At 35.4% G+C, this 18,171-nt stretch overlaps 2 protein-coding genes across 4 annotated transcripts; one reads left to right on the top strand and one right to left on the bottom strand.

Moving 5' to 3' along the window:
- Positions 1-9,458: 9,458 nt before the first annotated feature.
- LOC115448927 (protein GUCD1) lies at positions 9,459-13,990 on the bottom strand. 3 transcript variants are annotated; one of them, XM_037437008.1, is made up of 5 exons: positions 13,583-13,990; positions 11,610-11,885; positions 11,174-11,264; positions 10,280-10,467; positions 9,459-10,086 (listed from the first exon to the last, which is right to left on the bottom strand). In XM_037437008.1, the coding sequence occupies exons 2-5, from the start codon at positions 11,855-11,857 to the stop codon at positions 9,900-9,902; spliced, it is 714 nt and encodes a 237-aa protein (XP_037292905.1). In that variant the 5' UTR covers positions 11,858-11,885; positions 13,583-13,990; the 3' UTR covers positions 9,459-9,899. The 3 variants fall into 3 exon arrangements, with proteins under 3 accessions (XP_037292905.1, XP_030032418.1, XP_030032417.1); XM_030176558.2 differs by having other exon boundaries at positions 11,610-11,802; positions 13,839-13,965; XM_030176557.2 differs by lacking the exon at positions 13,583-13,990 and having other exon boundaries at positions 11,610-11,946.
- Positions 13,991-14,166: 176 nt separating this feature from the next.
- On the top strand, positions 14,167-18,166 carry LOC115448924 (2-methoxy-6-polyprenyl-1,4-benzoquinol methylase, mitochondrial). The gene is made up of 7 exons (XM_030176551.2): positions 14,167-14,552; positions 14,896-15,045; positions 15,498-15,627; positions 15,987-16,125; positions 16,701-16,789; positions 17,341-17,452; positions 17,990-18,166. Exons 1-7 carry the CDS (start codon positions 14,381-14,383, stop codon positions 18,089-18,091), a joined length of 894 nt encoding a protein of 297 aa, XP_030032411.2. The 5' UTR covers positions 14,167-14,380; the 3' UTR covers positions 18,092-18,166.
- The last annotated feature ends 5 nt before the right edge of the window (positions 18,167-18,171 follow it).

Genomic DNA, 18,171 nt, shown 5'->3' on the forward strand with positions numbered 1-18,171 from the left:
CACTCGGCGCCACCTACCTCTTTTCCGCCTTCAAACACCGCGAACAAATATTCTAAGGTTGGCGCCCTTGTTACGAGCCATACGATTGCTTAACACTATATCTCAGTACTTGGATATATTTATATGTAACCTGTCAGAATTCACTGAAATGGCTCATAAATGTATTGGAATAAATTGTTAAAATTAAATCTGTATAACATCGCATTAGTTTCAACTGTTATAGTGTTATAATATATGTATAAATAAATAAAAAAGATAAAAAATATTTAGGGATAATCATATTTAGTGAGTGGTTGTGCAAGTCTGCCTAAATATCATTGGATTAAATATAGTAAATCCTTTTTGCTCAGAGTGTGACATTAGCCAACATATAGATAAAATAAATCACCATTATATTTTTCCCACAGTGCCATATCACCCCAGGTCACTTTACAGCCCTTTTGATTTATTCCTCAATCATTCCAGTTGAGATTGTGCGTATTCGACGTTTGTAATATGATTTTGTACCTTACTTCGTTGATAATAAGATACTAATTGAACTAGTGATTTTAGTACAGTTGGCGTCATAAATAAATAATGTACTTACAGCCAATAGTCAAATAGTGTAGTAAAACAAGTAGGTACATCTGCAAACGATATTTGGTGTCACAATAGTTCGTTTTTTTTTGGGATTACACAAACATTATTTTGTTTTTGTGTGAGTACTTACTGAAGTAGTTACGTTTTGTTTTAAAACCACTCTCATGGTGGTATCCTGACCAACTTATTACACGTTGCAACGTATTAGGAACATTGTATCTTTTTTGGTTTGATTTCCATGTCCCCGAACATTTCGTCTGTTAAGTATACGAATTGGAAACAATATCAATTTGCGATCTTTACCGAATCTAAAAAGTATATAATCACGCAGGCATGTAAAAGCATTCGTAGCAAGTAAAAAAAACTAAAATCACAGAATCATACGCTACAATACAATCTTTATTATTATCATAATGGGAAAATATTACAGTGATCTGTCTGTTTCGCTTTCAAGGTTAAACCACTGATCCCATTGTATTGAAAGTTTATGAAAAGTTAGGTTAAACCTCAAAAGAGGACACAAGCAAAGACATTAAAGTATATAGTTAGTTATAGACCGAACATCAGGACCAAATTGTTGCTCCAAAAGTTATTACCAATTGGCAAATCGCTGTTTTATTTAAAAATTCCGTATGGCAGGAAGTCACAGTGTCCTTAGATATTAATACAAAAAGAATATATTTACAGGATATATGCAAATAATTGCATCAAAAATGTGCAAATCATGATATGGAAAAAAATATGAAGTATTTTACATGGATATTTTGCTATTTCACGGTAGATTGAATAACAATCATGTAAGCTCAAAAGTTTTATTTGCCAATTTTCTTGATGTCCGCTCTATATAATCTTGAACTGTTTGGATATTATTTTTAAATAACTCACAAACTAACTCCCACGAGAGACTAACTGCGAACAAAAGTTAGTAAGTGTAAAATAATTATTAGACCTACCCGCACAGACTAGCAGGGAGAGGCCGTAGACAACAAAGACTCCGATAGTGCTAGGAAAGGAATAGAGGTGAAGAATAACAAATTATAACACAGACAATGCACAAGTATAACAAATCAACACGTGTAGGGTCAGTTGAATGACCTAAGTCTTACGTCATAGAAGCTTCTGAATTTAAATGTATGACTTAGCTCTTACGTAGGTCGTAAAGTGATGCCATTTTCGGTTCTAAGTTTTCTTTTGTGATGCAATGTGTGTAGGAGGGTATACTGAGAGTGTATCAATATAAAAAAAATAAGTAATAATTTCTACAGCAACTTAATACAATTGAAGCTACGGTATCACATACTATATACTGTTTAATCCATGTTTTTTAATATTCCACCCTTGCTGGTGGTAGGATATATTTTATATCCGCTCGGATAGCGACCACGGTAGGAACACGAGGTGTTAAATGTCGCCACATTGCCCCACGTAAGTGTGTCGCGTTCTGGTATCAGCCTGTGTATATCTAGTTCCATAAGGCCGGCATAACTGTGTCTTCTGTCGAGGGGTAATCGTCTCTCGTCAGTCGACATTCTATTGGATCCCACTCCACTTACCATCGGGTGTCGTGGGGTCACTTTCTTGTGTCCATATAAAAAAATCTCATTACTCAATTTTCCTGCACGCATATTATTATAAAGCAGCGATAGCCTAGTCGGGTGTGGAACGGACTGCCGAGACGAATGTCCGCAGGTTCAAATCCCAAGGGCACACACCTCTGACTTTTCTAAAAAAAAAAATCATGTGTGTATTCTTTGTGAATTTATTGTTCGCTTTAATGGTGAAGGAAAACATCGTGAGGAAACCTGCACATCCGAGAAGTTCTCTATAGGAATTTCGAAGGTGTTTGAAGTCTACCAATCCGCACTAGGCCAGCGTGGTGGACTAAAGCCTAATCCCTCTCAGTAGTAGAGGAGGCCCGTGCTCAGCAGTGGGCAAGTATATAATACAGGTCTGATATTATTATTATTATATTATTATGGGTGAGAAAAGCAATGAAAATGTTTAAATATTTCATAGCAGTGCAGGGAGGTATACTAACGTAGTATACATACCTTATAGGAATTCATATATCATAGGTACTCAATCCGCTCTATGGACTGGGCGCGTTACATTTCTTCTAAGTTTACTTCAAACAAAAATCTTTACAAATTACATTGTAAGCATCTGTAAGATTGCTTCCTTTTTAAAGTGCATCTAATAGATTCATCACTGAGTTCTGGTCTTTAGATTTAGTCGTAGGTACTTATCTGCAAGTAACAGATCTTTTTCAGTCCTCAATACTACAGAAGCTTGTCAGGTGAGGTTTTGTTTACAAACGGTCAGTATTTGTAATTTATAGCATTATAAGCGAGCCTATAGTTAAAATTTTGTAGATACCTATTTGCTTGTATTTAAACTTTTATTATTATCATCAACTGTTACGTTTAGCCCTAACTAGTATAGTAACATCTCAAAAGCATTTTATTTTCGGTATTATCACTGATCAATATACCTTTAAATATTAAATCCATTTAATTAATCTTCAAACAATGGTCTAAGGGCACGGGTCTCTTTAAACAGAGATATGTCAGCATGTTTTCATCTGGTTCAAATTGTACGTTACTTTTAATGCCATGGCAAGACTTCAAGCTATATGTAATATATATGATTTCTAACGCCTTATATCTTTATTTGATTAATTTTGTTGCAAGTTAAAACTGATGACTGCTTTCATAAAATGGGTGTGAGATGTATGTATTTAGTTGGTGTAATGAACACATGTATGTCTGATATTATAAAATAATTGTATATGCCAATAATTATTAGTATTTAGCCAACATTGTTTTTTTTGGGTATCGAGCCCCGCACTCTACACGGGAAATCTGCGAATGGGATGGAATCCCTCGGCTTACCGACTACAGGGCCGTGGACGAAAGTTGAGAGGGGATAGCGAAGAAGGAAGTGTGGAGGAAACTTCTTAGAATGGAAGGAGGGGAGAAGGCCAGGAAATGTTCGCGAGCCCTTATAGACCTCAATGTGAATTGGCAACCATGAGGTTTACACATCTAACTGTATGCTTAGTCTTATGTATCCGCCCTAGTGGGTGTCAATTATGACGTATGAAAAGGAGCGCGTAGATTTCAGTGCTGTCATGTAACACAACTAAAAATACGTTTTATAATAAATGAGAAAGTATACTTCGGGTGTTATTACAAAACATAAAACTTAGGGCCTCGACCAATGTCCTCCCGTGCATGGGTATGCATGCCTCGAGGAGCCTCGAAGTGGATCAAACTTGTAGCGTTTCAGAAGAAAGAAAGAAACATTTATTCGCACAATATACTGGGACGCACACAACCATTTAAAACAAGGTACAAAAAAGAAACAAAAAAAAGAAGAAGATACATAGTGGGTTCGGGCAAATGGTTTCACTCCACAATTCATGGAGCGTTAGACCATAGAGACGTCTTACAACATAAATACCCACATGCGAAGTATAACGTGGTCGTCGTATCGCAGCGTATATTCTAAAGAATTGGAACCGTATTTTATCCCCATCTTTCCATAATGAAACCACGCTTATTAAGCTTGCTACACTAGACCGGATGCTCAATCCTAATAACCAGAAAAATGAGAGGAATTGAGAACCTTCTTATTTTTTGAAGGCGATTAAAAACTTTGATTGTGACATTTCTGCTAATGTGAAATAGTTTTCAGTTTTCTATTTATAAAATTGTGTCTTTGGAACGGAATGAATTTCTACAAGAGGTTAAGCATAACGGCGACTACAGTTATATCATCCCTCATCATCATCATAATCAGCGCCAGGATATCCACTGCTGAACATGGGCCTCCTCTAAAGATTTCCAGATCGACCTATTGGAAGCGACGCATCCAGCGACATACACGTATACTATACAGCGCATCATCCCTCACTGGTACATATTTACTTAGACTTTTTATTAATTTTACTCTGTATTTATATAAAATAAGATAATAATCAGAAATAAAAAAAACATATTTACGCGTGTGTTTAGTTATTTCACGCGCGCACTGTACCTATTTTTAGGGACTGTCCCCACATTAAATATCTAAAATCAATTGCTTTCTCAAACGTTAACTATTGTTTATTAAAAACAATGTAAAAAATAACAATCAGTAAAACAAGTAGGTAATACTATAACGAATTAATAATAGCAAACATACATAAACTTTGTCTATGGTCGGGGAAACACCTCGATGACGTTTACGATTACGCAACGATTAAATATAACAAGATACACTGAACGTTTTCTGTAAGTCGCAGTTGATATCAGATCAAATAGAATAACAATGAGCAAGATGGTAGCATGAAAGGGATCAGAATTATGTGTGACTGTTCAATTTGTTAATCGTAACTGGGGCATGATTCTCTACGACAATGTCGAACTTGTAACACGGCGTGTTTCGTTAACTTCGTGTTATGACTGTGTAAGAGTATTCTGGATGCTAATTTGACATTTCATGAACACGATGAGGGTGTGACACATCCGCCTTACGGGCATGTTACGAATTGTCAAAATAACGTGCGGCAATCCAGCGCGTCTATGCGCGTTTAGACAAATTAATTATTTAGATACAACGACTGTATAATTTCTATTGACGATAGTATCCTCTTTACATCGTGAAAACTCAAATATAATATTCTACCTTATCAGAAACAAAAACAAACATAAATCCTAAATGATCGAATTAATATTCAAACCTATGTTTTTGTATCTTGATAGTCAAATTTGTGTTATGGGCTCAGCGGTGAAAAATAAGCTACTTTACTACTGGCAACCCGACTTTTGACAACAATTGAGGTCAATCAAGTTTATTTTTTATTACTTCGATGTAATATTTCTATTAGTAAATAGATAGGCAAACAAATATAAAACACTAATGAAGGTATCTTTTTAAACAATATGTTTTCTTAATTATGTACGTTACAATTAATACTATGTAGTTTCTTTGTGGTGAAAGTTTTGTACCTATAAAGTTTGATAACAATAAAGATTATTGAAGAAATTTTTACTAGTTATACATTATTGTTGTTATAAGTAATTGGTAGAGGTCTTAATCAAGGGCTTAGCCAGCTTTAAATTAAATATCAAAATCTTCAAAATGTGAATATCGATCCAGGGAAACAAAGCAAAAATTTCATGTAGGTAATCCCAATCATTTTAAACAATTAAATACAAAAGTATGTAATCATGTTGAATCTAAAATTGTTTGCACAAACACTTCCTTTTTATTTTAGGAGACCAAAGGCATCTTACATTGAATACTAATGTTAACAAAACTGATAATATCAAATGTAATAATAAAATTATTTACTTTTACAGGATAGTGGAATGCAAGATATTCCAAATAAATAATAGTAAAATATACTCAGTTTTAACAACACATTATCTTTGTTTTATTTTTTATTTGTTGTTCAGTCTTAGATAACATAATATAAGTAAAATTTCTATACATGAGTTTGAATGTTTGTTAATTAATCAGTTTCACCTTAATAACTAAATGAATGTGTATGAAATATGGTACTCAGACAGTGAGCTGTGGATTGAATAGAGTACTTTTTATTCCAAAAGATTAATACCGGTTGATCGGCTAATAGAAGTTACTAGGTAATAGAGCTATACATTTTTAAAAAATCACGTTTAATAGGCAATATACACTTATTTTAATTATTGGTGGTAAGTCTGTTATATGTGAATGTCTGTCTTGATAGTTATAAGGTGTCTACGGCAATGTCTGTTTCTATAGCCAAGTTAAACTGTGTCCATGGACTGATGTGTACCGGTTTAGAGGAAATTGTAACTAGCGTAATTACTTTATAAGACCTAAAATCTTTGTCTCATTCTGAAAACCTACTGTGGAACGTCACATAGTGCTTTGCAATTCAAAGTTCCGGATGGCATTGTAACTGTTTATAGGCGGTCGTATCGCTTATCATCAGATAAACGGCATCCTCGTCACATTATTTAACTAAATAAAAAAATTGAGTTAATGCCTTAACGATTTTGCAACAAATTTTATGATGGAAGGTCCGTAGAATTCCTCTTAATATACGTTGTTAGCGCCAATTTAGCACAAACTGCATTAGCACAACAGCATTTACTATTACTCATATAACAGCATTCGTGTAAAATCTTCAGTAGCATTAAATATATCAATTCAATTCAATTTTTAAAATGTGGCTTTAGTAAACAAATCAAGTAAATAAGTCTATGACATTGACATTTGACAATAATTTTGAAGTTATATTTTTTCGTTTGAAAACAATCACAGTCTACAGAAATTTCTTTAAATTATTTTTATATTCCTTTCATGTTTCTTACATTTAAGTATATACAAAAATGGGATTAAATAAAGTTTGGCAGTGATTTATTCGAGTTACATCATTTAATATCACGAATACAAACAAAAAAGCCTTTTCAAAAACCGATACTTGCCGATTCGAGGGGATGAAAGATTTCTGAACGCATTAACACTTCGTAATATAAAAAATATTAAGCATAGACAACCTATCGTATGGCATACACAATACCTATTTTTCAATTACACATCGTGGCGCGTATATGAAACGCGTTTGTGTTTAGAGCTTGTTTTGACAACACGCGTTTACGGTGTGTTATCGCGAGTAGCATAGGGAATCAACCTACAGTAGATTTTAGACCAAGATATAAATATCACTAATAGTATAAAACAAAGTCGCTTTCTCTGTCCCTATCTATGTATGCATCTTTAAAACTACGCAACGGATTTTGATGCGGTTTTTTTAATAGATAGAGTGATTCAAGAGGAAGGTTTATATGTATAATAACATCCATTAAATAGTGGAGAAATATTGCACCCGTGCGAAGCCGGGGCGGGTCGCTAGTTTGTTATAAACAAATATTTTCATGTCATGCGTATTGATTGCGCATACGCTTGCTTGTTCTACTATACTTACATAGCTGTTGATTAAATATAACTTTAGAAAACATAAAAAAAAATTGTAGAATAAAAAAAATATGCAAATAATATTCTATTCTAAATAAAAAACTGTTTAAGTTCCATAACAAAAAATAATTGAAGTTGATAGATATATATATATTATGTGTCACATTATTATTTTGATATTTCATTTCAATTGTTGCAGTTTTGACCCCGTTTCAGCATTTTAGGTTCGATTACCAGAACAGGTAATAGAACATGTGTTTATATGTGAAAATACACCTGAAAGTATAATATTCTCGAATTGATATTTAGACTCAAACTAAAATTACGTTAGAATATTGCATACAATAAATATTACGCAATAATAAATAACAGTAAACTAAGAAATAATACAATAATAAATCTTTGATAATAAGTGACCATGAAATTGCATTAAATTCGTGATGTTGGCAGTAGGTGGGCGATTCGAGTACTTCCCTAATCATAGACAAGGGTTCACATTTCAATCTATTGCGGATTAGACTAGTATAATCTGTGGCATAGATAAAATTTATTTATAGTAAGTGCCGACAACAGACTACATTTGCAAGACAGGAAGGGTTCTCCCCAAATTTTGTGCGTTGTTTGATGCTATGGATGAATATGGGGGCAGAAATGTATTTATTGACCGCAAAATATAATACTGTACTTGATTTCAAAATAACCAGTGAAAAGCACGAAGTGCACTTTTTTAGGTTTCTCGTTCCAATTTTTTCGCCAGTCATTTTCCGAGACACCTTTACTTAATTTTTGAGGGATTTCATTAGAGTCATCTGGCAGCGATGCACCAAACACATACACCATTTATGTGGCGTAAGATTTATTGATAGATTAGCAATTATAATTGTTATTACAACTTCGTAATATGTTATGTTCCAGTAATTTTTATTGTAAGTTATCGCGTCAATTGCAGGCGTTCGTAGAACTAGTTTATTTTAATCGTCACGGCAAATACTATTTAGGAAAAAACAATATTATGGCCATTGTCCTTGGACAAGGAAATAAAACTCAACCTTTAAATTTCATACAAAGGTGTATTTTTGTAATAAAGCTTTCATTAATTTCTTATATTACTTATAGTAAAATATAATAATAATATTAGATACAGTCCCACTGCTGGGCACGGGCCTCTATTACTAAGAAGGAATAGGCCTTAGTCCACCACGTTGATCTAGTGCAGATTGGTAGACTTCACACAACCTCAAAATTCCTATACAGAGTTTCTCAGGTATGTAGATTTCCTCACGATTTTTACCTTCACCGTAAAAGCATGCGATGATTCACAAAGAATACACACATAACTTTATAGTAAAATAATCACAACTACTTAATTGAAATCTTTTTTATAGGTTACCTACAGGTAATAATAGGTACCCAATATCTTGAGAAAGGTGTTCTTGTGAACTCGCTTGTGAACTCTTATTAGGTTATTATATTAAAGGGCATAATATTGCACTACAATAATTTGGTTAATTTTACGCAATAAAGGCACTTGGCACATGTTTCCAAGATACTTAGGAACAGGTGGCGCAATCACAAGAAAGATTACTCCAGTCTAGGGAATGCTTGTTGGAACCGAATAGACACAAGCTGATCCCGGAACGCTTCATACTTACGTGGACCACTATGGCGAGATTTAACACCTAGTGTACGGTGGTCGCTCTCCGGGCGGATATAAAATATATCCTACCACCAGCAAATAATGCGAGATGTTTCAAAAAATATCACACAACTCATGGGACGGGTGCATTTTAGTCTAGCAATAGGAATATTACAACTAGTTGTTTGTATGCCTATACAATAGAATATTTAAATATTTGTACTGCGTTGTATAAATTTTATAATTAGTTTGATACTAAATCTTGTTGAATAATGTAGTTGGTTGTATAATTATCTACGATATTTATGTTGTCTTGCTTTTATATATTTTTATGTACAACAATAATTGTTTCAAATGAATAAAATTAAACATAATACATTAACAAGGATTTATTGGCCGCCAAGGCAGCATTAGCAATAATGTCTATTCGCGCCAAAAAAATAGTGAGTCATAAAAACAATTGAAATACCTATAATGCGTTTACAGTGAAATGAAAAAAAACGTGTTATATTTATTCAAAAGATCAATTAATAGATTCCTCATCGGCTGTCGACCCACATGACAAATTATCTTTTAATTTGTTTTGAGTTATACATAAATATATTTATTTCGTTCAATTTCGGCGCTCGCTAGGAACCTTCGGCCATGTTGGCAGAGCGTAAAGTTTAGCTGAAGAGAGTTTTCCTGTATGCAGGTGGCCGAGGCCGACACATGACCTGCGTCTGTTCCGCCAACATCAGCTGTCGGTGTAGACGAGTATGAGGTCGTGGTCGGTGCCGGGCGCGCGGCGGGCGCGGTGCAGCGCGGCGGGCGCGGCGCCGCACACGCGCTCGCTCAGCGCCGGGTCGCGGTACAACACCTTGCGCCCGCTGAACCCCACCACCAGGATGTAGTGCCCCGAGTAGCTGCCGCCGAAGCAGCGCCTGCGCACGTCCAATCGTACACCATAAAGCGATACATCATACAATAGATTCAGTGTTATAAATACCTATATCTATAACGAGTCTCTGAGTAGGGTAAAGTTAGGTATGAAGCGTGGCAGCTACTGTTTTAGAGACTACATATAGGGTGAAAAATGACGCAGAAGGTGGCCAATATAATGAATTTAAAGCATACCTGAATTCCACCTTCAGCTTATTATGCTTGCAAAAATCGCAGACCAGTAGCCCCGCGTCAACCAGTACTATGGCGGGCCCGTGCTGCGAGAGGTGCCGCAACAGCTCCTCGGTACTGGTGGAGTGCTGTTCCACCTTCAGACCTTGGCTTTTGGCTTCTTCGAATCTACGTTGCACGCGCTCTCTATCCTGAGAACATATGGATATTGTATGGTGATTAAAAACTGTGTTAAAATATCGTTTCTTTAAACTTGGTTTATTAACATGAACTGCAAAATATGACTAGGTGTCGCATGCGGCTTTACACATGTGAAAAGCCATTACAAAAAAAGAATCATCAAAAATGAATAACAATTTAACGAAATATACAGAGTAACAAAGATTGTTTGGACTACACCCAATTCTAAAATTTATCTTTTAAATCCTTTAGTAATGATTTTCTTTCTGTTTTTATTGGACACATTCCAATAGATCACGTTTGGGGCTACTAGTTTTATTCATTAAGAAGCCAAACTTGATCAATGGTATGTATCCAGATCTGATTCTATGTGCAATAAATGTTAAGCTTTTGTTGAGAAGAATTTTGCTAAGAATTTTACTGAGAGGGTAGTTTTGTTAAATTGATAAATCAAGTTATTGGAGACAGAACAAATTAACATCTATATCAGTTTACTTGACATACTAAATTTGTTATGAACTAACTGCTGAAGAACCTGTGAGCTGGCTTGCACAACTTCAAAAATATATTTAGGGCTGAATTCATTCAGAACTTGTGTCCCTATCATCCATTAGGAGATGGCAGGCAGCACTATTATTTAAATAAATTTAGTGTTAATAATATGAAGTGGGTTGTGCAAGCCAGCTTAAGTGTTTCATGAGTTGAATTTTCACATACCAAGTGAATAATTTTGTCATAATACCCATAGCGGCTGTATGCCTCATTGACTCCAAACATTGTGGTGTTCATGCGATGCTTAATGCCAAACCTGTTGACAAATAAGTGCAATTATGATAACTTGCCTGGCCCTTGCAGGAATATTACATGCATATAATAATGGCAAGTAATCAAAGTGGTTTTAAGTTGAAAATTGCATAATTTGCTTTGGAACATCAATGAGATGTGATAAGTAGTCCATGTTATTTTATTTTATATGAGCACAGCAAAGTGACCATATTGCATCTGATGGTAAGTGTATCCAATAGAATAATGACTAAGGAGAGATGATGCTATCTGGGTGGATATAAAATATATCCTACCACCAACAAAAGTATTAGCATTATTTTAAATAAATCTACTACCTACATTTGACCCTAACTATATTTATACACACCTCTTTAGCAGATAGCACAAATCAATAGTCCAAGTGGATTGTCTGAATCCCTCCTCTTCGCAGATCTGAGTGAAGTTCTCCAGGATGTACTCCCTCTTTTCTTTGGGGAGCAGCATCAAGACACACGACACTCCACAATCCCAGTTAAACCGCTGCCTGTAGTGGTCTACCGCATGTTCTGTAGGCTTGAGGACTGAAAGAGTTATTAAAGAATTTGATCTGTAGACAGCACAAATCTGAATAGCCATAGAACAATTGTGTGACACACAACACGACCTTATAGCAATGACTAAATATGAAGAGGACAAGCCTCAAAAGTTAGCTATATGAATAAGTTATATTTATGTTAGGGAAATCGACGCAGAATTGTCAATATATATGTCTATCTCTTTTACTCAAAGCTTATTTGGAACGCAACAAAAAAAAGACAAAAATAATTGCTTTCTTCGCATATGGCACTATTTCGTTTACTTCAACACACTGGGACCGCCTTGCGGCAGAAACGCCATTTTATGCTGGGCAGTCGGCAGGTACATGTAGTGTCAGACGATGTAAACAAATCTTCATAAATATTGAATTTAAAGTAATATAATCATATTCTCAATTGTTCAGTGTGTTTATTAGTGTATTTGTTAAGTTTCGAAAATGACTCAGTGTTGTGTGAAAGGATGCAAATCGAATTCACGCAAGAAAGACCCCGAAATATCTTTTCATAGGTTAGTAACTGTTTTTACCGAAAATTAGCAAATATCTTTGTATATTTACTTTTTGGATGTGTTTTTATCAATTAAAATGATATGTGGATCTGGTTTGTTAAGCTTTGGACCCTTTTAGGCGTGATTTATACACATTAAAATCATTATGTTTGTTTACACACGAGCTTAGGGATGGGTGGGTGGATTTGTTTAGAAATTATTGATATCGATATTTTAACAGACGCCCGTTTATCAGTTACGGTTTTTGTCTTTGGAAAGAATGTTAGAGCACACATCAATATTGTATTATTCAGAAGGACAAACTAAGTGAAATTAGAATATTTTTTTAAGATAACCAAAAAATTTAAAAACCAAGGCAAAATGAATTGAGAATATTGAGCGACGTGATTGGAATCCTACACCAAATACATATTTCTTTACATTTTGAGAAGATATGCATAAACCACACGTTTAATTAACGCGAGTAAAGATAACTGTTTTCCAACAATATTCGCGATAAGTAAAATAGTAATGATTATTATACTTCACCTAATAAGTAGTAATATTACTTTAATATATTGCTATGAATAAAATTAGAATTGTTACATAAAAGAATAGATAAACATAAAAGAAACAACATAAAGATGAAATGTAAGATATATTTTTACAATTGGCGGTCTTATGTTTCGAGCAACCTTTGCATGCACGGAAATAGATACATAATCATATTGTTGTTATTGCAAATAATTATTATAATTGATTATCTTAACCACCATTTTTACGGTCATTGATTTTAGTTTGCTGAACCATAGTTATGTTTCTCGATCAAAGAGCATAATAATAAAAATAAAATAAAACCAACCAAATAATTGCTGGCTACGCTATCTTATTCCATTTATCATGTATTAAATAAATATCTTAATCTGTAACTTAAATTTTTAGCAAGGAATAGTGCAACATACAAATATAGATCAAACACAACTGGATGTTTGTCACAACAGGTACTGCTTTGTTTAACAATTGTTACTTATAAATCAGTTTCAGTTTGTTTGTTTACATTATGATTTGTTATATTTATATTATGGTAGTTCCTAACCCCTTTCGTATTTGATCTTTTTGGGGCTTGTTTGTCTCTCTTAATTCTTCGATGTCGATACAAAATTTTCGGTACTAGCATATCACTATTGTAAGGGGCGGAGTCGGCACCATTTTGTTCATGAAATGTGCCGCATGTCACGTGACCATATTACCCATCCTCTATACTTCTTTTATCATTGCCTTATAGTCGTACATTAAAGACGATTTTTGCATACACATAGAGCATTACGTAAAAAATTCGCGTTACAAGAAAACTTATGAATCATTTTATACAGATTCAAGAAGGTTCATAGATTGATACTGTTCCCAAATGTTAATAAAATATCAGGTACAAATGATATCAGAAGAAAGTAAACATTTGAACTAGATTTATATGAAACTAGAGGTCATTATTGAATTAACTCTCGTAATTGTAATGGATCAAATGGGTACTTACGATTGTCTGAAGTCATTTTTGTGAATTATCCTTTAGTTAGCCCAAAGAATTACAACGAAATCATATTTTATCTTTTTCTTCGAAAGATAAAAGTTTTGTTGTGGTAACGTTAGCGTTTTGTTTTTGCACCGTGCTGATTATTGGAATATTTTGATTCATATATCTGTCAAATTTGTGGAAAAAAAAATTTAGTGAGAAGTAAAATAACTGAGGAGTGGAAATTTTAGGTACATAATTTTTGCCTTTTTTCTGTATTAGAAAGGAGACTTTAAAATAATCATTAAATTAGGTATGCACACTGGATATTCATAGTATTCTATTCTATACAGCGAGCAAAGTTCCAATTTTTAACTACTTGTAGTATGTATGTAGATCTTATATCTATTTTCATAATTAAAATTACTAGATACCTAACTAGCTGTAATTTGTATTGTATGACAAAACGTTTTGTTTAGTTTTTTGTCGGATGCCATTTTGACATTTCTCAAACAGCTGATAAAAATTTGTCCTTCATAACCTAAAGTATTTCCAAAACTTTAATAATGGCTTTAAGAAAGGCTATATATAAACTGGTGGACAAGCGAATTCCGCTCCAACAAATATCCAGGGTTCGGACACTGGCTACAAAGATTGTCGAGAAAGACATTGCCACGAAAGAAGGCCAGACTCATTTCGGCTTTGAAACTGTTGACGAGAATGAAAAGTGGAAGAAAGGTATAGTAATTCAAGTAAACAGTATCTCCTTGATATGTTTTTAATTTTAATTTTCTTCTTATTTTTTGACTGAAAAATGTAAATACATTATGTTTCGACACATAGCTATAATTCAGCACTCCCTAATTACTCAATAAAATTATATCCAACTTTTGTGCTATCTCCACAGCTGAAAACCTTTTGTATATTCTATAAAACCTAGTCAGGAAGTATTCGAATATCTTTGCTCTAGATCATATAAAATTTTGTCATTACAACATGATAGGTACCTACCTAATTAACATCTGTAAAAATCTATTTAAACAGTTTTACGTCGCTTGTGAACATGTGTATTTCTCCCCAGTCCACCAGGTATTTGAGACAGTGGCCAACAAGTATGATCTAATGAATGATGTGATGTCCTTTGGGATACACCGAGTATGGAAGGATGCCTTCATGTGTCGTCTGTGTCCCACACATGGCACCAAGCTGTTAGACATGGCCGGCGGCACAGGTATGTTGTACTAACTTATTAGTGTAACCTAATAGACTTGCCAACTCACATTGAGGTCTATAAGGGCTTGCAAAAAGTTCCTAGTCTTCGTCCATCCTAGGTTTCCTTATCCTTGCCCCTCAATTCCTTCCCAGCTATCCTTCAACTTTCCTCTACAACCTGCAGTCACAAAGAAGAGGGATTCCAGTATCCCATTCGTAGGTTTTCCCTGGTGTTGACTGCAGAGTTTGATTTCCAATATAAAAAAATGTAAGTGGATGAGGAGGCCCACCCCGTCTGCTCTCTAGATATCCTTTTGGTAATAGCATATCTGCGTAAACCTGTATACTTTTAAGAAATAATTACTTACAGTAAAAACAGGTAATATATAAAAAAGTTCTTTTTGTAAGCTTTATGCTATTTATAAATTATATTCTTTATATCATAAATAATGAATGTAATAATATTATCAGGTGACATCACATTCAGATACATAAAATACTTACAAAACCTGGGTCCGGCGGCCGACGGCACGCGCAGCAGCGTCACCGTGTGCGACATCAACCAGTCCATGCTGGACGTCGGACAGCTAAGAGCTAAACGGTCAGTCAACAAACTATGAATGTAGACTATAAGGTAGTTTAGGATTTCTCTGTGTAGTTAGTGATCGTAACTTCATATGTAGGAATGTATGTATATAGCTTGTTTTGTGGAGTTCTCAGCCAGTTTACTATAACATAGAGTAATTCTAGCACTGAAAACTAGTAGTTACCAGTAAATAGGTTTGTATCTCCTTGGTCAACAGATCTAGTGTAGTGACCAATCAGTGTATGAGCATAGAAATCATACACTGTCCTATAACTACCCCATTTAATCTTTATCATTTTCAGTTTCTAGGATACGGTTTTCTATAAATACCATTGCTGTAAAGTGCACTGCAAACCTATTTATTATATTTCCAGATTAGGCTACACATCTGAGTCATCTCACGTCGACATCGACTGGCTTTGCGCAGACGCAGAGAAGCTGCCGATACCCGACGACACATACAACGCCTACACCATCGCTTTCGGCATTAGGAACTGTACACACATTGACAAGGTACTTCTAATGCTAAATATAATATAGGGTGTTAGTAGAAAGTACCTTCTGACTAGCTGGTGGGTAGAGGTAGCCTTAGCCTATGCGAGGCTCCGGGTAGAGGCAAATAAATGTCCTAGGTTAATTCAATTTCTTGGCATATAAGAGGATTTGTTGGTTCCGAGGGTGATAGGACAAACAGTCTAGCTAATCAAATGTGCGAGGTCCCCGGCGGCTGCGCATTCCCCGCCCCTAAGACCGACATTGCTGGTGGAAAGGCTTCAAACTACCCAAATGGATAAGATGTGTCTACACACCTATACAATAAGGTGGAAAATCGATCATGACTCGTTCCGAGGTTAACAAGCAACATATTCTTTGCAGTAGGATATTTGTTTATACTTTGGAATTAACTCCTAGTACTGGTGTTCCCTAGCGCTACGACTTGCCCTTAAAACGCGGCTTAAAAATAGTGATCACCTCCCTTTAGGGTTGCCTAGGGTTTGGCTGTGTCTCTGGCATTGCAAACTCCATGAGCGTCGGACTGCTTGTCCGTTTGTTTACTCAATAAAATAAATGTATTTTATAATTTTCAGGTGCTGGAGGAGGCTTACCGCGTGCTGACGCCTGGCGGGCGTTTCATGTGCCTCGAGTTTAGTCAAATACCCAACGATACTTTACAATGGTCAGTACTTTCTCTTTCATTGGTCCTTCCTCGAATATCTATATTGCGCATGACCAGGAAAATAATTCACCTACTTTGGGGCCATTTGCTTTTACATTTTGAAGTTAACATTGTCAGTTCAAGAATTAGTTCTATGTCTTTATTACATGGCTGGGTTTTATATTTTTCTGGTCAGGCTATTAGGTATGTAGATCATTAGTTTTACTACGTGAATGAGTTACTATCAATGTAACACCATATACCTAGGAATCAGCTTCTTCCTCAATTTTGTCTCTATGACAGAAAAACCTTATAAAAATTACCATGCTTTGACTGACAAAACATATTTTTAAAGTATTTTCTTTATAATAATAAGCTCATGATATACATGGTGTTATGTAAAGGACGGTGAATATTATTTTTGTCCAGAGCGGCTAAATAACTTGATCGGGCCTTGTTCCGAGCGGTGAACAAAATTTATATCCCTGCATTATACTTTTACAGTAGCATCATATTTGTTGACCACCTACGTTTCGATTACTTACGCTCATCTGCCATGTGTTTCTCGCCAGGGTGTACGATCAGTACTCGTTCCAAGTGATCCCTGTGCTGGGCCAGCTGGTGGCGGGGCAGTGGAAACCTTACCAATACTTAGTGGAGAGCATCCGTCAGTTTCCTAATCAGGTACCTAGTCAAACTATATTGTGTCACCCCCTGAGGCAATTCTTGTGCGCTGTCTCCACACCGAATGCACGCCTATGCTCAGGGGGATATTTGTCGCGGCCCTAAGCACACAGTGAAATGTGTATACCCCATGGTTGAAAATACACATAGGGGCCTGTGAGGGACTGGTGAAGATTTCCGCTCCCATTCACTCCGCCCATCCTATTACTTCCTCTTCCTTCCCCTTTCTTTCCTCCCCTATTTCTCCTCTTCCTTTTCCTCCAGGGCCCCGCAGTTGTTAAGCCGGGGGGTACCAGTATACCGCTCGCAGGTTTCCCTCGGTGTTTACTGCGGGGTCTGTACTTCTATATTGTGTCGATATTAACACACACATAAATCAATGTTCAAAATTTGACCTGTTTTTTGCACACTAATATCTATAAACGTGTCCATGATCATTTGATCATGGACACGTTTATAGATCAGAGGGAAAAATCATACCAACCACGTCCTCTATAGTTTGTCTAAGAATAAATCTCAATTTTTTCCGTTTTCCAGGAGAAATTCAAAGCGATGATCGAAGACGCAGGCTTCAGGCAGGTGACGTACGAAAACATGACCTTCGGTACCGTCGCGATACATTCAGGCTTTAAGATATAGAGGGATGTTTGCCTTGTGTAAGTTTAGATTTGTATATAAAAATAAGTATTAAACGGTGTTGTTTATTTTTATTTATTTTT

Source organism: Manduca sexta, chromosome 9, assembly GCF_014839805.1.
Source record: "Manduca sexta isolate Smith_Timp_Sample1 chromosome 9, JHU_Msex_v1.0, whole genome shotgun sequence".
Classification (NCBI taxonomy): Eukaryota; Metazoa; Arthropoda; class Insecta; order Lepidoptera; family Sphingidae; genus Manduca; species Manduca sexta.